Source organism: Oncorhynchus mykiss, chromosome 6 (assembly GCF_013265735.2).
Source record: "Oncorhynchus mykiss isolate Arlee chromosome 6, USDA_OmykA_1.1, whole genome shotgun sequence".
NCBI lineage: Eukaryota > Metazoa > Chordata > Actinopteri > Salmoniformes > Salmonidae > Oncorhynchus > Oncorhynchus mykiss.
The window spans coordinates 96,237,044-96,261,581 of record NC_048570.1 but is presented as its reverse complement, the minus strand read 5'-3'; the positions used below and the strand labels follow the sequence as shown (position 1 = coordinate 96,261,581).

The 24,538-nt window shown below is 48.4% G+C and overlaps 1 protein-coding gene across 2 annotated transcripts in view; it reads left to right on the top strand.

Moving 5' to 3' along the window:
- The first annotated feature begins 12,732 nt into the window (after window positions 1-12,732).
- The window catches only part of rhpn2 (rhophilin, Rho GTPase binding protein 2), a 79,371-nt gene continuing 67,565 nt past the window's right edge, over window positions 12,733-24,538 (top strand). The window contains exon 1 of one of the 2 annotated variants that reach the window (XM_036981670.1): window positions 12,733-13,064. In XM_036981670.1, the coding sequence (XP_036837565.1) occupies window positions 12,999-13,064 (66 nt within the window). In that variant the 5' untranslated portion in view covers window positions 12,733-12,998. The remainder of the gene's footprint in view (window positions 13,065-24,538) is intronic. The other variant, XM_036981669.1, reaches the window with a different exon arrangement.

Below are 24,538 nucleotides of genomic sequence, written 5' to 3'. Positions count from 1 at the left end.
CCTGACAGACCCTATCCCTGTCCCTCAGTCCCTGACAGACCCTATCCCTCAGTCCCTGACAGACCCTATCCCTAAGCCTCAGTCCCTGACAGACCCTATCCCTAAACATCAGTCCCTGACAGACCCTATCCCTAGCCTCAGTCCCTGACAGACCCTATCCCTAAGCCTCAGTCCCTGACAGACCCTATCCCTAAGCCTCAGTCCCTGACAGACCCTATCCCTAAACATCAGTCCCTGACAGACCCTATCCCTGTCCCTCAGTCCCTGACAGACCCTATCCCTATCCCTCAGTCCCTGACAGACCCTATCCCTCAGTCCCTGATATACCCTATCCCTATCCCTGAGTCCCTGGCAGACCCTATCCCTATCCCTCAGTCCCTGACAGACCCTATCCCTCAGTCCCTGACAGACCCTATCCCTCAGTCCCTGACAGACCCTATCCCTCAGTCCCTGACAGACCCTATCCCTATCCCTCAGTCCCTGATAGACCCTATCCCTATCCCTCAGTCCCTTACAGACCCTATCCCTAAGCCTCAGTCCCTGACAGACCCTATCCCTCAGTCCCTGGAAGACCCTATCCCTCAGTCCCTGACAGACCCGATCCCTATCCCTCAGTCTCTGACAGACCCGATCCCTATCCCTCAGTCCCTGATATACCCTATCCCTCAGTCCCTGACAGACCCTATCCCTCAGTCCCTGACAGACCCTATCCCTCAGTCCCTGACAGACCCTATCCCTCAGTCGCTGACAGACCCTATCCCTTAGCCTCAGTCCCTGACAGACCCTATCCCTCAGTCCCCGACAGACCCTATCCCTATCCCTCAGTCCCTGACAGACCCTATCTCTATCCCTCAGTCCCTGACAGACCCTATCCCTCAGTCCCCGACAGACCCTATCCCTATCCCTCAGTCCCTGACAGACCCTATCACTAAGCCTCAGTCCCTGACAGACTCTATCCCTGTCCCTCAGTCCCTGACAGACCCTATCACTATTCCTCAGTCCCTGACAGACCTTATCTCTCAGTCCCTGACAGACCCTATCCCTATCCCTCAGTCCCTGACAGACCCTATCCCTCAGTCCCTGATAGACCCTATCCCTATCCCTCAGTCCCTGACAGACCCTATCCCTCAGTCCCTGACAGACCCTATCCCTCAGTCCCTGACAGACCCTATCCCTCAGTCCCTGATAGACCCTATCCCTATACCTCAGTCCCTGACAGACCCTATCCCTCAGTCTCTGACAGACCCGATCCCTATCCATCAGTCCCTGATAGACCCTATCCCTATCCCTCAGGCCCTGACAGACCCTATCCCTCAGTCCCTGACAGACCCTATCCCTCAGTCCCTGACAGACCCTATCCCTAAGCCTCAGTCCCTGACAGACCCTATCCCTAAGCCTCAGTCCCTGACAGACCCTATCCCTAAACATCAGTCCCTGACTGACCCTATCCCTGTCCCTCAGTCCCTGACAGACTCTATCCCTATCCCTCAGTCCCTGACAGACCCTAAGCCTCAGTCCCTGATAGACCCTATCCCTATCCCTGAGTCCCTGGCAGACCCTATCCCTCAGTCCCTGACAGACCCTATCCCTATCCCTCAGTCCCTGATAGACCCTATCCCTATCCCTCAGTCCCTGACAGACCCTATCCCTATCCCTCAGTCCCTGATAGACCCTATCCCTATCCCTCAGGCCCTGACATACCCTATCCCTCAGTCCCTGACAGACCCTATCCCTCAGTCCCTGACAGACCCTATCCCTCAGTCCCTGACAGACCCGATCCCTATCCCTCAGTCCCTGACAGACCCTACCCTATCCCTCAGTCTCTGACAGACCCAATCCCTATCCCTCAGTCCCTGATAGACCCTATCCCTCAGTCCCTGACAGACCCTATCCCTCAGTCCCTGACAGACCCTATCCCTCAGTCCCTGACAGACCCTATCTCTATCCCTCAGTCCCTGACAGACCCTATCCCTCAGTCCCCGACAGACCCTATCCCTATCCCTCAGTCCCTGACAGACCCTATCACTAAGCCTCAGTCCCTGACAGACTCTATCCCTGTCCCTCAGTCCCTGACAGACCCTATCACTATTCCTCAGTCCCTGACAGACCTTATCTCTCAGTCCCTGACAGACCCTATCCCTAAGCCTCAGTCCCTGACAGACCCTATCCCTATCCCTCAGTCCCTGACAGACTCTATCCCTATCCCTCAGTCCCTGACAGACCCTATCCCTCAGTCCCCGACAGACCCTATCCCTATCCCTCAGTCCCTGACAGACCCTATCTCTATCCCTCAGTCCCTGACAGACCCTATCCCTCAGTCCCCGACAGACCCTATCCCTATCCCTCAGTCCCTGACAGACCCTATCACTAAGCCTCAGTCCCTGACAGACTCTATCCCTGTCCCTCAGTCCCTGACAGACCCTATCACTATTCCTCAGTCCCTGACAGACCTTATCTCTCAGTCCCTGACAGACCCTATCCCTATCCCTCAGTCCCTGACAGACCCTATCCCTCAGTCCCTGATAGACCCTATCCCTATCCCTCAGTCCCTGACAGACCCTATCCCTCAGTCCCTGACAGACCCTATCCCTCAGTCCCTGACAGACCCTATCCCTCAGTCCCTGACAGACCCTATCCCTCAGTCTCTGACAGACCCGATCCCTATCCATCAGTCCCTGATAGACCCTATCCCTATCCCTCAGGCCCTGACAGACCCTATCCCTCAGTCCCTGACAGACCCTATCCCTCAGTCCCTGACAGACCCTATCCCTAAGCCTCAGTCCCTGACAGACCCTATCCCTCAGTCCCTGACAGACCCTATCCCTCAGTCCCTGACAGACCCTATCCCTCAGTCGCTGACAGACCCTATCCCTTAGCCTCAGTCCCTGACAGACCCTATCCCTCAGTCCCCGACAGACCCTATCCCTATCCCTCAGTCCCTGACAGACCCTATCTCTATCCCTCAGTCCCTGACAGACCCTATCCCTCAGTCCCCGACAGACCCTATCCCTATCCCTCAGTCCCTGACAGACCCTATCACTAAGCCTCAGTCCCTGACAGACTCTATCCCTGTCCCTCAGTCCCTGACAGACCCTATCACTATTCCTCAGTCCCTGACAGACCTTATCTCTCAGTCCCTGACAGACCCTATCCCTATCCCTCAGTCCCTGACAGACCCTATCCCTCAGTCCCTGATAGACCCTATCCCTATCCCTCAGTCCCTGATAGACCCTATCCCTATCCCTCAGGCCCTGACATACCCTATCCCTCAGTCCCTGACAGACCCTATCCCTCAGTCCCTGACAGACCCTATCCCTCAGTCCCTGACAGACCCGATCCCTATCCCTCAGTCCCTGACAGACCCTACCCTATCCCTCAGTCTCTGACAGACCCAATCCCTATCCCTCAGTCCCTGATAGACCCTATCCCTCAGTCCCTGACAGACCCTATCCCTCAGTCCCTGACAGACCCTATCCCTCAGTCCCTGACAGACCCTATCTCTATCCCTCAGTCCCTGACAGACCCTATCCCTCAGTCCCCGACAGACCCTATCCCTATCCCTCAGTCCCTGACAGACCCTATCACTAAGCCTCAGTCCCTGACAGACTCTATCCCTGTCCCTCAGTCCCTGACAGACCCTATCACTATTCCTCAGTCCCTGACAGACCTTATCTCTCAGTCCCTGACAGACCCTATCCCTAAGCCTCAGTCCCTGACAGACCCTATCCCTATCCCTCAGTCCCTGACAGACTCTATCCCTATCCCTCAGTCCCTGACAGACCCTATCCCTCAGTCCCCGACAGACCCTATCCCTATCCCTCAGTCCCTGACAGACCCTATCTCTATCCCTCAGTCCCTGACAGACCCTATCCCTCAGTCCCCGACAGACCCTATCCCTATCCCTCAGTCCCTGACAGACCCTATCACTAAGCCTCAGTCCCTGACAGACTCTATCCCTGTCCCTCAGTCCCTGACAGACCCTATCACTATTCCTCAGTCCCTGACAGACCTTATCTCTCAGTCCCTGACAGACCCTATCCCTATCCCTCAGTCCCTGACAGACCCTATCCCTCAGTCCCTGATAGACCCTATCCCTATCCCTCAGTCCCTGACAGACCCTATCCCTCAGTCCCTGACAGACCTTATCCCTCAGTCCCTGACAGACCCTATCCCTCAGTCCCTGACAGACCCTATCCCTCAGTCTCTGACAGACCCGATCCCTATCCATCAGTCCCTGATAGACCCTATCCCTATCCCTCAGGCCCTGACAGACCCTATCCCTCAGTCCCTGACAGACCCTATCCCTCAGTCCCTGACAGACCCTATCCCTAAGCCTCAGTCCCTGACAGACCCTATCCCTAAGCCTCAGTCCCTGACAGACCCTATCCCTAAGCCTCAGTCCCTGACAGACCCTATCCCTAAACATCAGTCCCTGACAGACCCTATCCCTGTCCCTCAGTCCCTGACAGACTCTATCCCTATCCCTCAGTCCCTGACAGACCCTATCACTATTCCTCAGTCCCTGACAGACCTTATCTCTCAGTCCCTGACAGACCCTATCCCTAAGCCTCAGTCCCTGACAGACCCTATCCCTATCCCTCAGTCCCTGACAGACCCTATCTCTATCCCTCAGTCCCTGACAGACCCTATCCCTCAGTCCCCGACAGACCCTATCCCTATCCCTCAGTCCCTGACAGACCCTATCACTAAGCCTCAGTCCCTGACAGACTCTATCCCTGTCCCTCAGTCCCTGACAGACCCTATCACTATTCCTCAGTCCCTGACAGACCTTATCTCTCAGTCCCTGACAGACCCTATCCCTAAGCCTCAGTCCCTGACAGACCCTATCCCTATCCCTCAGTCCCTGACAGACTCTATCCCTATCCCTCAGTCCCTGACAGACCCTATCCCTCAGTCCCCGACAGACCCTATCCCTATCCCTCAGTCCCTGACAGACCCTATCTCTATCCCTCAGTCCCTGACAGACCCTATCCCTCAGTCCCCGACAGACCCTATCCCTATCCCTCAGTCCCTGACAGACCCTATCACTAAGCCTCAGTCCCTGACAGACCCTATCCCTATCCCTCAGTCCCTGACAGACCCTATCCCTCAGTCCCTGATAGACCCTATCCCTATCCCTCAGTCCCTGACAGACCCTATCCCTCAGTCCCTGACAGACCCTATCCCTCAGTCCCTGACAGACCCTATCCCTCAGTCCCTGATAGACCCTATCCCTATACCTCAGTCCCTGACAGACCCTATCCCTCAGTCTCTGACAGACCCGATCCCTATCCATCAGTCCCTGATAGACCCTATCCCTATCCCTCAGGCCCTGACAGACCCTATCCCTCAGTCCCTGACAGACCCTATCCCTCAGTCCCTGACAGACCCTATCCCTAAGCCTCAGTCCCTGACAGACCCTATCCCTAAGCCTCAGTCCCTGACAGACCCTATCCCTAAGCCTCAGTCCCTGACAGACCCTATCCCTAAACATCAGTCCCTGACAGACCCTATCCCTGTCCCTCAGTCCCTGACAGACTCTATCCCTATCCCTCAGTCCCTGACAGACCCTATCACTATTCCTCAGTCCCTGACAGACCTTATCTCTCAGTCCCTGACAGACCCTATCCCTAAGCCTCAGTCCCTGACAGACCCTATCCCTATCCCTCAGTCCCTGACAGACTCTATCCCTATCCCTCAGTCCCTGACAGACCCTATCCCTCAGTCCCCGACAGACCCTATCCCTATCCCTCAGTCCCTGACAGACCCTATCTCTATCCCTCAGTCCCTGACAGACCCTATCCCTCAGTCCCCGACAGACCCTATCCCTATCCCTCAGTCCCTGACAGACCCTATCAGTAAGCCTCAGTCCCTGACAGACTCTATCCCTGTCCCTCAGTCCCTGACAGACCCTATCACTATTCCTCAGTCCCTGACAGACCTTATCTCTCAGTCCCTGACAGACCCTATCCCTATCCCTCAGTCCCTGACAGACCCTTTCCCTCAGTCCCTGATAGACCCTATCCCTATCCCTCAGTCCCTGACAGACCCTATCCCTCAGTCCCTGACAGACCCTATCCCTCAGTCCCTGACAGACCCTATCCCTCAGTCCCTGATAGACCCTATCCCTATACCTCAGTCCCTGACAGACCCTATCCCTCAGTCTCTGACAGACCCGATCCCTATCCATCAGTCCCTGATAGACCCTATCCCTATCCCTCAGGCCCTGACAGACCCTATCCCTCAGTCCCTGACAGACCCTATCCCTCAGTCCCTGACAGACCCTATCCCTAAGCCTCAGTCCCTGACAGACCCTATCCCTAAGCCTCAGTCCCTGACAGACCCTATCCCTAAGCCTCAGTCCCTGACAGACCCTATCCCTAAACATCAGTCCCTGACAGACCCTATCCCTGTCCCTCAGTCCCTGACAGACTCTATCCCTATCCCTCAGTCCCTGACAGACCCTAAGCCTCAGTCCCTGATAGACCCTATCCCTATCCCTGAGTCCCTGGCAGACCCTATCCCTCAGTCCCTGACAGACCCTATCCCTATCCCTCAGTCCCTGATAGACCCTATCCCTATCCCTCAGTCCCTGACAGACCCTATCCCTATCCCTCAGTCCCTGATAGACCCTATCCCTATCCCTCAGGCCCTGACAGACCCTATCCCTCAGTCCCTGACAGACCCTATCCCTCAGTCCCTGACAGACCCTATCCCTCAGTCCCTGACAGACCCGATCCCTATCCCTCAGTCCCTGACAGACCCTACCCTATCCCTCAGTCTCTGACAGACCCAATCCCTATCCCTCAGTCCCTGATAGACCCTATCCCTCAGTCCCTGACAGACCCTATCCCTCAGTCCCTGACAGACCCTATCCCTCAGTCCCTGACAGACCCTATCTCTATCCCTCAGTCCCTGACAGACCCTATCCCTCAGTCCCCGACAGACCCTATCCCTATCCCTCAGTCCCTGACAGACCCTATCACTAAGCCTCAGTCCCTGACAGACTCTATCCCTGTCCCTCAGTCCCTGACAGACCCTATCACTATTCCTCAGTCCCTGACAGACCTTATCTCTCAGTCCCTGACAGACCCTATCCCTAAGCCTCAGTCCCTGACAGACCCTATCCCTATCCCTCAGTCCCTGACAGACTCTATCCCTATCCCTCAGTCCCTGACAGACCCTAACCTTGAGCCAAGTTGCCGCGTTCACGTGCAAATCGGACCTAGAAACTCTGAAATGTCCAACTTCCGACTGGCATATGAACGTGTCAATAGTCACCGCCCACATCGTCATGATAATGTTAATTCACTTCCTCTACATAAGCCAGTATGGGGTCTGCCAGGTACTGACCAGGTGATATGTTGCTTCTTGCTCGTCCAATATCTTGAAAACATGACTGCTGACAAATGAAACATTTTGGGACTGCATCAACAGCGGACTAATGAAAAGAAATACGAAAATATCGTTTTTGAGTGAATTTTCCCTTTAAGAGTTATTCATGCCAAATAAAATAAAATAAAATGTTATTGGTCACATACACATGGTAAGCAGATGTTATTGGTCACATACACATGGTAAGCAGACGTTATTGGTCACATACACATGGTAAGCAGACGTTATTGGTCACATACACATGGTTAGCAGAAGTTATTGGTCACATACACATGGTAAGCAGACGTTATTGGTCACATACACATGGTTAGCAGAAGTTATTGGTCACATACACATGGTAAGCAGAAGTTATTGGTCACATACACATGGTTAGCAGACGTTATTGGTCACATACACATGGTTAGCAGAAGTTATTGCGAGTGTAGGGAAATTCTTGTGTAGGGAAATTCTTGTAATACGTTAATAAATAATAATAAAAAACTGCAAAGTTTCCTAAGGACTAGAAGCGAGGCAGCCCTCTCCGTCGACGCCATCTTGTTCACATGAAAGATGTCTTTCATGTCTGTCATATTTGTCATATTTAGAAAACCAAGTAGCCACGGTGTTTCCTTTATGATTGTACTCCCTGCCTATCTTAACAACCGCTATGAGCTATCTATATTATTTATTTATTTGTTTTATTCCAATTCAATCTGAAGTAAAAAAAATAACTAAAATAAAAAGTATTTTCTTTTCGAACCAATTTGGATAAAAATCCAGAGTATATTTTAATGTTTTCAGACGACAACAACACAAACTGTTTTGCTTCTAAAAGGTTTTCATTCAAGGGTCCCTATAAATAAAGACAGACCAGGTGGTATGTTGACATAATAATAATAATAAAGACAGACCAGGTGATATGTTGACATAATAATAATAATAAAGACAGACCAGGTGGTATGTTGACATAATAATAATAATAAAGACAGACCAGGTGATATGTTGACATAATAATAATAATAAAGACAGACCAGGTGATATGTTGACATAATAATAATAATAAAGACAGACCAGGTGATATGTTGACATAATAATAATAATAAAGACAGACCAGGTGATATGTTGACATAATAATAATAATAAAGACAGACCAGGTGATATGTTGACATAATAATAATAATAAAGACAGACCAGGTGGTATGTTGACATAATAATAATAATAAAGACAGACCAGGTGATATGTTGACATAATAATAATAATAAAGACAGACCAGGTGGTATGTTGACATAATAATAATAATAAAGACAGACCAGGTGATATGTTGACATAATAATAATAATAAAGACAGACCAGGTGATATGTTGACATAATAATAATAATAAAGACAGACCAGGTGATATGTTGACATAATAATAATAATAAAGACAGACCAGGTGATATGTTGACATAATAATAATAATAAAGACAGACCAGGTGATATGTTGACATAATAATAATAATAAAGACAAACCAGGTGATATGTTGACATAATAATAATAATAAAGACAGACCAGGTGATATGTTGACATAATAATAATAATAAAGACAGACCAGGTGATATGTTGACATAATAATAATAATAAAGACAGACCAGGTGATATGTTGACATAATAATAATAATAAAGACAGACCAGGTGATATGTTGACATAATAATAATAATAAAGACAGACCAGGTGATATGTTGACATAATAATAATAATAAAGACAGACCAGGTGATATGTTGACATAATAATAATAATAAAGACAGACCAGGTGATATGTTGACATAATAATAATAATAAAGACAGACCAGGTGGTATGTTGACATAATAATAATAATAAAGACAGACCAGGTGATATGTTGACATAATAATAATAATAAAGACAGACCAGGTGATATGTTGACATAATAATAATAATAAAGACAGACCAGGTGATATGTTGACATAATAATAATAATAAAGACAGACCAGGTGATATGTTGACATAATAATAATAATAATAAAGACAGACCAGGTGATATGTTGACATAATAATAATAATAAAGACAGACCAGGTGATATGTTGACATAATAATAATAATAAAGACAGACCAGGTGATATGTTGACATAATAATAATAATAAAGACAGACCAGGTGATATGTTGACATAATAATAATAATAAAGACAGACCAGGTGATATGTTGACATAATAATAATAATAAAGACAGACCAGGTGATATGTTGACATAATAATAATAATAAAGACAGACCAGGTGGTATGTTGACATAATAATAATAATAAAGACAGACCAGGTGATATGTTGACATAATAATAATAATAAAGACAGACCAGGTGATATGTTGACATAATAATAATAATAAAGACAGACCAGGTGATATGTTGACATAATAATAATAATAAAGACAGACCAGGTGGTATGTTGACATAATAATAATAATAAAGACAGACCAGGTGATATGTTGACATAATAATAATAATAAAGACAGACCAGGTGATATGTTGACATAATAATAATAATAAAGACAGACCAGGTGATATGTTGACATAATAATAATAATAAAGACAGACCAGGTGATATGTTGACATAATAATAATAATAAAGACAGACCAGGTGATATGTTGACATAATAATAATAATAAAGACAGACCAGGTGATATGTTGACATAATAATAATAATAAAGACAGACCAGGTGATATGTTGACATAATAATAATAATAAAGACAGACCAGGTGATATGTTGACATAATAATAATAATAAAGACAGACCAGGTGATATGTTGACATAATAATAATAATAAAGACAGACCAGGTGGTATGTTGACATAATAATAATAATAAAGACAGACCAGGTGATATGTTGACATAATAATAATAATAAAGACAGACCAGGTGATATGTTGACATAATAATAATAATAAAGACAGACCAGGTGATATGTTGACATAATAATAATAATAATAAAGACAGACCAGGTGATATGTTGACATAATAATAATAATAAAGACAGACCAGGTGATATGTTGACATAATAATAATAATAAAGACAGACCAGGTGATATGTTGACATAATAATAATAATAAAGACAGACCAGGTGATATGTTGACATAATAATAATAATAAAGACAGACCAGGTGGTATGTTGACATAATAATAATAATAAAGACAGACCAGGTGATATGTTGACATAGTAATAATAATAAAGACAGACCAGGTGGTATGTTGACATAATAATAATAATAAAGACAGACCAGGTGGTATTGAAAATGCCCTCCTCTAGCTGGAATCATTCCCAGCAATCAACAACATAATCACCACGACAGCAACCTTGAAGAACAACCACTGTGTCTGAAGAGCTTAGAAATAACATGTCAAGTTTGCCCCGAACAGTTTCTAAGCAACCAAAGACACACCGATTACCTGGACACCGCACAACGTGAGGACAATAGTGCCATCGGTGTGTGTTCCCTCAGTATCCTGCCACTTGTTGTGACAGAGAGGAGTAATATCACAAACCACAATATGGCTGACCAACGCTGTTAGTAGACCTTGGTGACAGTAGGCTAATGGTGGGTCGCGACGTGGCAGTGGACATTTAGAATTATTTCATTAATCAGTGGAATCTGATTGGGCCAAGTGCATCTGCGCTCTTTGTTCAGTGTGCTTTCAGCTTAAACAGCAGGCTCAGTTTGGCAGCTGTGTGAGAGGGATAGGGAGAGGGGAGAGGGGAGAGGGAGAGGGAGAGGGAGAGAGGAGAAGGAGAGGGGAGAGGGGAGAGGGAGAGAGGAGAAGGAGAGAGGAGAGGGGAGAAGAAGAGGGGAGAAGGATAGGGGAGAAGGAGAGGGGAGAGGGGAGAAGAAGAGGGGAGAAGGATAGGGGAGAAGGAGAGGGGAGAGGGGAGAAGAAGAGGGGAGAAGGAGAGGGGAGAAGGAGAGGGGAGAGGGGAGAGGGGAGAGGGAGAGGGGAGAAGGAGAGAGTAGAAGGAGAGGGGAGAGGGGAGAAGAAGAGGGGAGAAGGAGAGGGGAGAGGGGAGAAGAAGAGGGGAGAAGGAGAGGGAGAAGGGGGAGGTAGAGGGAGATGCCAGTGTGCTTCCCGGTTTACCGGATCTTTTTTTCAGCAGTTTTCTTGAAGCTCACTCAGCCTCCCACACGACGCAGCGCTGTGGTTCAACAGCAGATGATGCGCTGTGTCACTGACTTGTTATTCCCACTCGCCACCACTCACTGCTGTCATCAAATGGACTCATTCTAGCCACAAGCTCTGACTGAGCTCAATAATCATGAAACGCATTTGAAATGGTCTCCTGCCTGACTGAGAACCAGTTCTGGGTTGTTCATCTACAGCAGGAAGTGGTCTCCTGCCTGACTGAGAACCCACTCATACAGTTTCTGGGTTGTTCATCTACAGCAGGAAGTGGTCTCCTGCCTGACAGAACCCACTCATACAGTTTCTGGATTGTTCATCTACAACAGGAAGTGGTCTCCTGCCTGACTGAGAACCAGTTCTGGGTTGTTCATCTACAACAGGAAGTGGTCTCCTGTCTGGCTGAGAACCGGTTCTGGGTTGTTCATCTACAACAGGAAGTGGTCTCCTGTCTGGCTGAGAACCGGTTCTGGGCTGTTCATCTACAACAGGAAGTGGTCTCCTGCCTGACTGAGAAAGCAGTAGATGTTCTGGTCCAGTTTGGCACCACATACCTATGTGAGTCAGGGTTCTCAACTCTGACAAACTTAAAACAACAACAAGTACAGAAACAGTTTCAAGACTGAGCATTACCTCAGTGTTGCACTGTTAAAACCAGAGCCCAGAATAGACATGCTCTTATTAGGACTCTGAGTGCTTGTTTTGTCACATAAACTGAAATAACTATTTAAATTTTAGCAACCAGGAAATGGAGGAGCGATTATTGCATATTGCACCTTTAAATCCTTTGTAAATCCACTTCACAAATAGCCTATCAGCTTGAAACCTTTTAGAGTCATCAAAAACATTACCATGAGGAAGCATGTTAGGTTTGGTATTCAAACCACTGTAAATCCACTCTGATCTTTGTCATCCCGTGGACCCCGTTCATTGCTGCTTGCAGCTATAAGTTGCTGTTCTCTATGTAGGTGAGAGAAACAAGAAGAAAAGTAATAAAATAAAAGTAGGCTAAAGCCAAACATATGGAATGTGTTTTCTTGCATACTTCTGTATCATAAAACATTCTCTAAAGGCAAAGGATCCTTCCACGTACAACCATGAAGCAGGCTCCTGGGCAGAGGGCTACGCCTCTTATGCAAATACTCAAGAGGAGCGATTGGAGCCCCGCCTACCTACAAAAGCAACACACTGCAACGAAAGATACTGATAACTTTACCGTTTTGTCTGCGCTGCGATCCGCTGCCGTCACACTCTCGGGGTGGGGTTTCTAGTTTAGCTGCGCGGAGAATAGCGACTGTCTGGTAGAGTGATGTCACATAACGAATAGACGAGAGACCGAACCAGTGACTGATTGTAATAGCTGGGGAAAGCGCACCTGTTGAATAACAGGCTCACAACCATATTCCCGTTTTCCGTATTTCTTCGAAGCTTTTGGCTGCGTTTTAAAAGTTCAGAATGACGGATACAATACTTACCAACGGAATCAAGGACCGAGCGGGTCAGAATGGATATTTTAAAAAAGTGAGTGATTTTTAAGTTTTTATGATAGAGATGATAGCGCGGTTACGCAGGGGACGTTCATAACGATTCATGTGTTACACACCGTTCACTTATGAATGGACTCTGTCTGTTATAAACGCAGTGTTTCTGCTTTCACTGAAATGAACAGCGGCCTGGTGGAAGTATTTCTGATGTAGTTCATCTCAATCAAAACAACCGGTGTTGATGTCTGACGGTACTACCTGTTTGATTAGTGGTTTATACCCTGTTTTTTTTTTTTTAAATACGATAACGCTATCTGCGGTTTTTAATGGGTTTGACTGATTGTCAGGTGTGGCAGTGGCCACTTAATAATGTCATTGGTCGCTATCGTATTGGAACATACGGCAGTTGGTTGTCAAAGATCTTCTGGTGATATACACTACAGGTCAAACGTTTTAGAAGGCGGTTTCTTTATTTTATTATATTTTCTACATTGTAGAATAATTGTGAAGACATCAAAACTATGAAATAACACATATGGAATCATGTAGTAACCAAAAAAAAAAAGTGTTAAACAAATCTAAATATGTTATATTTGAGATTCTTCAAATAGCCACCCTTTGCCTTGGTGACAGCTTTGCCCACTCTTGGCATTCTCTCAACCAGCTTCACCTGGAATGCTTTTCCAACAGTATTTAAAGGAGTTTGCCTATATGCTGAGCACTTGTTGGATGCTTTTCCTTCACTCTGAAATGTTCCTTATTGACTGACCTTCATGTCTTAAAGTAATGATGGACTGTTGTTTCTCTTTGCTTATTTAAGCTGTTCTTGCCCTGATATGGACTTGGTCTTTTACCAAATAGGGCTAACTTCACCCCTACCTTGTCACAACACAACTGATTGCTAAATCATTATGTTAATAACTAATGTGGTGAGATACAAGAATCGACATTAAAACATTGTAGAGATGCAAAACCTTTGACTAACACCTACTCATTCCAGGGTTCTAGAACACCTACTCATTCCAGGGTTCTAGAACACCTACTCATTCCAGGGTTCTAGAACACCTACTCATTCCAGGGTTCTAGAACACCTACTCATTCCAGGGGTTTTTCTTTATGTTGACTATTTTCTACCTTATAGAATAATAGTGAAGACATCAACACTATGAAATAACACATATGGAATCATGTAGTAACCAAAAAAGGTGTAGTAATCAAAATATATTTTATATTTGAGATTCTTCAAAGTAGCCACCCTTTGCCTTGATGACAGCTTTGCACAATCTTGGCATTCTCTCAACCAGCTTCATGAGGTAGTCACCTGGAATGCATTTCAATTCACAGGTGCGCCGTGTTAAAAGTTCCTTTGTGGAATTTATTTCCTTAATGTGTTTGAGCCAAAATATCTCAATCTGTGGATGAGCAACTGATCACATGGTCCATTTAAAGATGGGACCAGGGTGAAAGAACATAAACCTTATATCCTGTTGCTCCCATTATTTTGCTAACAAGAAAGAAACTATTAGGGAGTATTGGACGTGTGTGTGTGTGTGTGTGTGTGTGTGTGTGTGTGTGTGTGAGAGAGATAGTGGGTGTGTGTGTGATAGTGGCCAGCCTAATGGACCTATATCTTACAGCCTACTGTGAATACATTATCAGGTATTTATGGAATGCTTTTATCTACTGAGGTGTGTGTGCTCCTTCCTGCCTGTGTGTCTGTGGTGTGTGTTTGTGCTCCTGTCTGTGGTGTGTGTGTTTGTGCTCCTGTCTGTGGTGTGTGTGTTTGTGCTCCTGTTTGCGGTGTGTGTTTTGTGTGTCTTTCTGAGGAACATGCCCCCTGGATAACAAGCTGGCGAGGTTGGACAGATAGCCTGGCAGTCTACTAGAAGATACCAAAACCCTTACCGTTACGCTTGTTTACACTGAGCTGCTCAGGAGTCGGATGCACAATCATGTTTCCATTAACACACTGTGGACTCGGCGAGAGATATGGGTGAGATATGGGTGGGACAACGTTTCTCCATGCAGGGATGGGATCTGTCCCAAACTGGATCTTTATCCACAGGTTCCACGCTGCTCCATCGAGAAGATTATGGGTTTCCCCCGATAACTGCCCTTTTCGTCATCATGCTAGCTAGCAGTAACGACAGCAGCCATTATGAAGGTAGCCTAGCAGTTCATCTCAATGGGCCAGTAACCGAAAGGTCGCTGGTTCGAATCCCAGAGACGGCAAGATGGAACAATCTGCCGTTCTGCCCTTGAGCAAGGCAGTTAACCCCCAACAACAACTGTTCCCCGGGTGCTGATGACGTCGATAGTCCCCACCTCACCTCTCTGATTCAGAGGGGTTGGGTTAATTGCGGAAGACCCATTGAGGTTGAAGGCTTTCCGTTGACCAACTGACTAGGTATCCCCCCCTTTCCCCAACTGACTAGGTATCCCCCCCTTTCCCCAACTGACTAGGTATCCCCCCCTTTCCCCAACTGACTAGGTATCCCCCCCTTTTCCCAACTGACTAGGTATCCCCCCCCTTTTCCCAACTGACTAGGTATCTTCCCCCCCTTTTCCCAACTGACTAGGTATCTCCCCCCCTTTTCCCAACTGACTAGGTATCTCCCCCCCTTTTCCCAACTGACTAGGTATCCCCCCCTTTTCCCAACTGACTAGGTATCCCCCCCTTTTCCCAACTGACTAGGTATCCCCCCCCCTTTTCCCAACTGACTAGGTATCCCCCCCCTTTCCCCAACTGACTAGGTATCCCCCCCTTTCCCCAACTGACTAGGTATCCCCCCCCCTTTTCCCAACTGACTAGGTATCTTCCCCCCCTTTTCCCAACTGACTAGGTATCTCCCCCCCTTTTCCCAACTGACTAGGTATCTCCCCCCCTTTTCCCAACTGACTAGGTATCCCCCCCTTTTCCCAACTGACTAGGTATCCCCCCCTTTTCCCAACTGACTAGGTATCCCCCCCCCTTTCCCCAACTGACTAGGTATCCCCCCCTTTCCCCAACTGACTAGGTATCCCCCCCCTTTCCCAACTGACTCTGTATCCCCCCTTCCCTAAAGGTAAAGTTTGGAGGACAGTGGCATGTCCCATCCCTGCATTGAGGTTCTTTTCCCGGTAGGGTCGGTGTCTTCTAGCTGACAGAGATATGGATGATGATTCCCAGCCAGGCATCGGTCGTTGCCCCCATACCCTAGGCCTAATGTAAAAGGAATGTTATGTCCCAAGTGGTACACTATTCCCTATGGGCCCTGGTTGAATGGTACACTATTCCCTATGGGGCCCTGGTTGAATGGTACACTATTCCCTATGGGGCCCTGGTTGAATGGTACACTATTCCCTATGGGCCCTGGTCCAATGGTACACTATTCCCTATGGGGCCCTGGTCCAATGGTACACTATTCCCTATGGGGCCCTGGTCCAATGGTACACTATTCCCTATGGGGCCCTGGTCCAATGGTACACTATTCCCTATGGGGCCCTGGTTGAATGGTACACTCTTCCCTATGGGCCCTGGTTGAATGGTACACTATTCCCTATGGGCCCTGGTCCAATGGTACACTATTCCCTATGGGCCCTGGTTGAATGGTACACTCTTCCCTATGGGCCCTGGTTGAATGGTACACTATTCCCTATGGGCCCTGGTCCAATGGTACACTATTCCCTATGGGGCCCTGGTTGAATGGTACACTATTCCCTATGGGGCCCTGGTTGAATGGTACACTATTCCCTATGGGGCCCTGGTCCAATGGTACACTATTCCCTATGGGCCCTGGTTGAATGGTACACTATTCCCTATTGGCCCTGGTTGAATGGTACACTATTCCCTATGGGGCCCTGGTCGAATGGTACACTATTCCCTATGGGGCCCTGGTCGAATGGTACACTATTCCCTATGGGCCCTGGTTGAATGGTACACTATTCCCTATGGGCCCTGGTTGAATGGTACACTATTCCCTATGGGGCCCTGGTTGAATGGTACATGGTACACTATTCCCTATGGGCCCTGGTTGAATGGTACACTATTCCCTATGGGGCCCTGGTCCAATGGTACACTATTCCCTATGGGCCCTGGTTGAATGGTACACTATTCCCTATGGGGCCCTGGTCGAATGGTACATGGTACACTATTCCCTATGGGGCCCTGGTCGAATGGTACACTATTCCCTATGGGCCCTGGTCGAATGGTACACTATTCCCTATGGGCCCTGGTTGAATGGTACACTATTCCCTATGGGGCCCTGGTCGAATGGTACATGGTACACTATTCCCTATGGGGCCCTGGTCGAATGGTACACTATTCCCTATGGGCCCTGGTCGAATGGTACACTATTCCCTATGGGGCCCTGGTCGAATGGTACATGGTACACTATTCCCTATGGGCCCTGGTTGAATGGTACACTATTCCCTATGGGGCCCTGGTCGAATGGTACACTATTCCCTATGGGCCCTGGTTGAATGGTACACTATTCCCTATGGGGCCCTGGTCGAATGGTACATGGTACACTATTCCCTATGGGCCCTGGTCGAATGGTACATGGTACACTATTCCCTATGGGCCCTGGTTGAATGGTACACTATTCCCTATGGGCCCTGGTTGAATGGTACACTATTCCCTATGGGCCCTGGTTGAATGGTACACTATTCCCTATGGGGCCCTGGTCGAATGGTACACTATTCCCTATGGGGCCCTGGTCGAATGGTACACTATTCCCTATGGGGCCCTGGTCGAATGGTACATGGTACACTATTCCCTATGGGCCCTGGTCCAATGGTACACTATTCCCTATGGGCCCTGGTTGAATGGTACACTATTCCCTATGGGCCCTGGTCGAATGGTACACTCTTCCCTATGGGCCCTGGTCCAATGGTACACTCTTCCCTATGGGCCCTGGTCGAATGGTACACTATTCCCTATGGGGCCCTGGTCGAATGGTACATGGTACACTATTCCCTATGGGCCCTGGTCGAATGGTACACTCTTCCCTATGGGCCCTGGTCCAATGGTACACTCTTCCCTATGGGCCCTGGTTGAATGGTACACTATTCCCTATGGGCCCTGGTTGAATGGTACACTATTCCCTATGGGCCCTGGTTGAATGGTACACTATTCCCTATGGGCCCTGGTTGAATGGTACACTATTCCCTATGGGCCCTGGTCCAATGGTACACTATTCCCTATGGGGCCCTGGTCGAATGGTACATGGTACACTATTCCCTATGGGCCCTGGTTGAATGGTACACTATTCCCTATGGGCCCTGGTTGAATGGTACACTATTCCCTATGGGGCCCTGGTCGAATGGTACATGGTACACTATTCCCTATGGGCCCTGGTCGAATGGTACATGGTACACTATTCCCTATGGGCCCTGGTCGAATGGTACATGGTACACTATTCCCTATGGGCCCTGGTTGAATGGTACACTATTCCCTATGGGCCCTGGTTGAATGGTACACTATTCCCTATGGGGCCCTGGTCGAATGGTACACTATTCCCTATGGGCCCTGGTTGAATGGTACACTATTCCCTATGGGGCCCTGGTTGAATGGTACATGGTACACTATTCCCTATGGGGCCCTGGTTGAATGGTACATGGTACACTATTCCCTATGGGCCCTGGTCGAATGGTACATGGTACACTATTCCCTATGGGCCCTGGTCCAATGGTACACTATTCCCTATGGGGCCCTGGTTGAATGGTACACTATTCCCTATGGGCCCTGGTCCAATGGTACACTATTCCCTATGGGGCCCTGGTCGAATGGTACATGGTACACTATTCCCTATGGGGCCCTGGTCGAATGGTACACTATTCCCTATGGGCCCTGGTTGAATGGTACATGGTACACTATTCCCTATGGGCCCTGGTTGAATGGTACACTATTCCCTATGGGCCCTGGTCGAATGGTACACTATTCCCTATGGGCCCTGGTCGAATGGTACACTCTTCCCTATGGGCCCTGGTCCAATGGTACACTATTCCCTATGGGGCCCTGGTTGAATGGTACATGGTACACTATTCCCTATGGGGCCCTGGTCGAATGGTACATGGTACACTATTCCCTATGGGGCCCTGGTCGAATGGTACACTATTCCCTATGGGCCCTGGTTGAATGGTACATGGTACACTATTCCATATGGGCCCTGGTCGAATGGTACACTATTCCATATGGGCCCTGGTCGAATGGTACATGGTACACTATTCCCTATGGGCCCTGGTCCAATGGTACACTATTCCCTATGGGCCCTGGTCCAATGGTACACTATTCCCTATGGGGCCCTGGTTGAATGGTACACTATTCCCTATGGGCCCTGGTTGAATGGTACACTATTCCCTATGGGCCCTGGTTGAATGGTACACTATTCCCTATGGGGCCCTGGTCGAATGGTACATGGTACACTATTGCCTATGGGCCCTGGTCCAATGGTACACTATTCCCTATGGGCCCTGGTTGAATGGTACACTATTCCCTATGGGGCCCTGGTTGAATGGTACACTATTCCCTATGGGCCCTGGTCGAATGGTACACTATTCCCTATGGGCCCTGGTTGAATGGTACACTATTCCCTATGGGGCCCTGGTCGAATGGTACATGGTACACTATTCCCTATGGGGCCCTGGTCGAATGGTACACTATTCCCTATGGGGCCCTGGTCGAATGGTACACTATTCCCTATGGGCCCTGGTCCAATGGTACACTATTCCCTATGGGCCCTGGTCCAATGGTACACTATTCCCTATGGGCCCTGGTTGAATGGTACACTATTCCATATGGGCCCTGGTCGAATGGTACATGGTACACTATTCCCTATGGGCCCTGGTCCAATGGTACACTATTCCCTATGGGCCCTGGTTGAATGGTACACTATTCCCTATGGGCCCTGGTCCAATGGTACACTATTCCCTATGGGGCCCTGGTTGAATGGTACACTATTCCCTATGGGCCCTGGTCCAATGGTACACTATTCCCTATGGGCCCTGGTTGAATGGTACACTATTCCCTATGGGCCCTGGTCCAATGGTACACTATTCCCTATGGGGCCCTGGTTGAATGGTACACTATTCCCTATGGGCCCTGGTTGAATGGTACACTATTCCCTATGGGCCCTGGTCCAATGGTACACTATTCCCTATGGGCCCTGGTTGAATGGTACACTATTCCCTATGGGCCCTGGTTGAATGGTACACTATTCCCTATGGGCCCTGGTCGAATGGTACACTCTTCCCTATGGGCCCTGGTCCAATGGTACACTCTTCCCTATGGGCCCTGGTCGAATGGTACACTATTCCCTATGGGGCCCTGGTCGAATGGTACCTGGTACACTATTCCCTATGGGCCCTGGTCGAATGGTACACTCTTCCCTATGGGCCCTGGTCCAATGGTACACTCTTCCCTATGGGCCCTGGTTGAATGGTACACTATTCCCTATGGGCCCTGGTTGAATGGTACACTATTCCCTATGGGCCCTGGTCGAATGGTACACTATTCCCTATGGGCCCTGGTTGAATGGTACACTATTCCCTATGGGCCCTGGTTGAATGGTACACTATTCCCTATGGGCCCTGGTTGAATGGTACACTATTCCCTATGGGGCCCTGGTCGAATGGTACACTATTCCCTATGGGGCCCTGGTCGAATGGTACACTATTCCCTATGGGGCCCTGGTTGAATGGTACACTATTCCCTATGGGCCCTGGTTGAATGGTACACTATTCCCTATGGGGCCCTGGTTGAATGGTACATGGTACACTATTCCCTATGGGCCCTGGTCCAATGGTACACTATTCCCTATGGGGCCCTGGTTGAATGGTACACTATTCCCTATGGGGCCCTGGTTGAATGGTACACTATTCCCTATGGGCCCTGGTCGAATGGTACATGGTACACTATTCCCTATGGGCCCTGGTCCAATGGTACACTATTCCCTATGGGCCCTGGTTGAATGGTACATGGTACACTATTCCCTATGGGCCCTGGTCGAATGGTACATGGTACACTATTCCCTATGGGCCCTGGTCCAATGGTACACTATTCCCTATGGGTCCCTGGTCGAATGGTACACTATTCCATATGGGCCCTGGTCGAATGGTACATGGTACACTATTCCCTATGGGCCCTGGTCCATTGGTACACTATTCCCTATGGGGCCCTGGTTGAATGGTACACTATTCCCTATGGGCCCTGGTTGAATGGTACACTATTCCCTATGGGGCCCTGGTCGAATGGTACATGGTACACTATTCCCTATGGGCCCTGGTCGAATGGTACACTATTCCCTATGGGGCCCTGGTTGAATGGTACACTATTCCCTATGGGCCCTGGTCCAATGGTACACTATTCCCTATGGGGCCCTGGTTGAATGGTACACTATTCCCTATGGGGCCCTGGTTGAATGGTACACTATTCCCTATGGGGCCCTGGTCGAATGGTACACTATTCCCTATGGGCCCTGGTTGAATGGTACACTATTCCCTATGGGGCCCTGGTCGAATGGTACATGGTACACTATTCCCTATGGGGCCCTGGTCGAATGGTACACTATTCCCTATGGGGCCCTGGTCGAATGGTACACTATTCCCTATGGGCCCTGGTCCAATGGTACACTATTCCCTATGGGCCCTGGTTGAATGGTACACTATTCCATATGGGCCCTGGTCGAATGGTACATGGTACACTATTCCCTATGGGCCCTGGTCCAATGGTACACTATTCCCTATGGGCCCTGGTTGAATGGTACACTATTCCCTATGGGCCCTGGTCCAATGGTACACTATTCCCTATGGGGCCCTGGTTGAATGGTACACTATTCCCTATGGGCCCTGGTTGAATGGTACACTATTCCATATGGGCCCTGGTCGAATGGTACATGGTACACTATTCCCTATGGGGCCCTGGTTGAATGGTACACTATTCCCTATGGGCCCTGGTTGAATGGTACACTATTCCCTATGGGGCCCTGGTCGAATGGTACATGGTACACTATTCCCTATGGGGCCCTGGTCGAATGGTACACTATTCCCTATGGGCCCTGGTTGAATGGTACATGGTACACTATTCCATATGGGCCCTGGTTGAATGGTACACTATTCCCTATGGGGCCCTGGTTGAATGGTACATGGTACACTATTCCCTATGGGCCCTGGTCGAATGGTACATGGTACACTATTCCCTATGGGCCCTGGTCCAATGGTACACTATTCCCTATGGGCCCTGGTTGAATGGTACACTATCTGCAATGGGCCCTGTTCTGAAGTAGTGCACTATATGGGCCCTGGTCTAAAGTAGTGCTCTATAGGGGCCCTGGTCTAAAGTAGTGCTCTATAGGGGCCCTGGTCTAAAGTAGTGCACTATAGGGGCCATTTGGGACACAGACCATGAAAGACCTGTCATGAAACCAGAGTTGTTCTTCAGAGATGTAGTTTCTCCTGGATTGAATCTGGGATTCCTGGGAGTTTCTGGAGAAAGGGGTTTAGTTCCTGGAGAAAGGGGTTTAGTTTCTGGAGAAAGGGGTTTAGTTCCTGGAGAAAGGGGTTTAGTTTCTGGAGAAAGGGATTTAGTTTCTGGAGAAAGGGGTTTAGTTCCTGGAGAAAGGGGTTTAGTTCCTGGAGAAAGGGGTTTAGTTCCTGGAGAAAGGGGTTTAGTTCCTGGAGAAAGGGGTTTAGTTCCTGGAGAAAGGGGTTTAGTTCCTGGAGAAAGGGGTTTAGTTCCTGGAGAAAGGGGTTTGGTTTCTGGAGAAAGGGGTTTGGTTTCTGGAGAAAGGGGTTTGGTTTCTGGAGAAAGGGGTTTGGTTTCTGGAGAAAGGGGTTTAGTTTCTGGAGAAAGGGGTTTAGTTTCTGGAGAACGGGGTTTAGTTTCTGGAGAACGGGGTTTAGTTTCTGGAGAACGGGGTTTAGTTTCTGGAGAACGGGGTTTAGTTTCTGGAGAACGGGGTTTAGTTTCTGGAGAACGGGGTTTAGTTTCTGGAGAACGGGGTTTAGTTTCTGGAGAAAGGGGTTTAGTTTCTGGAGAAAGGGGTTTAGTTTCTGGAGAAAGGGGTTTAGTTTCTGGAGAAAGGGGTTTAGTTCCTGGAGAAAGGGGTTTAGTTGGGTTTGGTTGACTCTTCATTTGTAAAATAGATATCCACAGAAGCCCAGGGTAGAGCCTAGTAAATAGATCACCATAAAGACCATCTGTACAGGAGCCCAGGGTAGAGCCTAGTAAATAGATCACCAGAAAGACCATCTGTACAGGAGCCCAGGGTAGAGCCTAGTAAATAGATCACCATAAAGACCATCTGTACAGGAGCCCAGGGTAGAGCCTAGTAAATAGATCACCATGAAGACCATCTGTACAGGAGCCCAGAGTAGAGCCTAGTAAATAGATCACCAGGTTGTCTGGTGTCCCTTTCTCATTTATTTGTTTAAAACCTTTTATTTAACTTGGCAAGTCAGTTTAAGAACAAATTATTATTTTACAATGACGGCCAAACCCCGGACGACGCCGGGCCGATTGTTCGCCACGACTCTATGGGACTCCCAATCACGTCCGGATGTCATACAGCCTGGATTCGAACCAGGGACTGTAGTGACGCCCAGTGCCTTAGACCGCTGCGCCACTCTGGAGTCTAAAGGTCACGGTCGTAAGATATTTACAAGAGAATTCAGTCGTCTGTCGTGGAGTAATGGGTATGTCCCAAGTAGCACCCTATTCCCTATGTAAGACTGAACACTACTTTTGACCAGGGTCCATAGGGTGTCATGTGACTCCACCGTGGCGTTACATGTTGACTCTGGCTGTCACCGTTCTCACAGGCTGAACCAGTGCAGTCACATATTTGTGTATCCGCCCGGGCAGAGGCTTGTTTTTCTTAACCTGTAGTTAGTGCGGCGATGAAAATGATTGGTTTTAGGTGTTGAAAGGGGTCAGGTGTTGAAAGGGGTCAGGTGTTGAAAGGGGTCAGGTGTTGAAAGGGGTTAGGTGTTGAAAGGGGTCAGGTGTTGAAAGGGGTCAGGTGTTGAAAGGGGTTAGGTGTTGAAAGGGGTTAGGTGTTGAAGGGGGTTAGGTGTTGAAAGGGGTTAGGTGTTGAAAGGGGTTAGGTGTTGAAAGGGGTTAGGTGTTGAAAAGGGTTAGGTGTTGAAAGGGGTTAGGTGTTGAAAGGGGTTAGGTGTTGAAAAGGGTCTTTGTTGTAGTCAAGCTGCCCTGATCTCCCTGTGAAGAGAGACTGGCCTTAGGCTTTGTAGCAGACTTCCTCTGTCTATTAATGCTCTGTTTATGAGTCTGATGATCAAGGGAGAGGGTGGGAGTTAGACCCCTCTCTCTCGCTCTCTCTCCCTCTCCCTCTCTCTCTCTCTCTCCCTCTCTCTCTCCCTCTCTCTCGCTCCCTCTCTCTCTCTCTCTCTCTCCCTCTCTCTCGCTCCCTCTCCCTCTCTCTCTCTCTCGCTCCCTCGCTCCCTCTCTCAATTCAATTTCAATTCAAGGGCTTTATTGTCATGGGAAACATGTGTTAACATTGCCAAAGCAAGTGA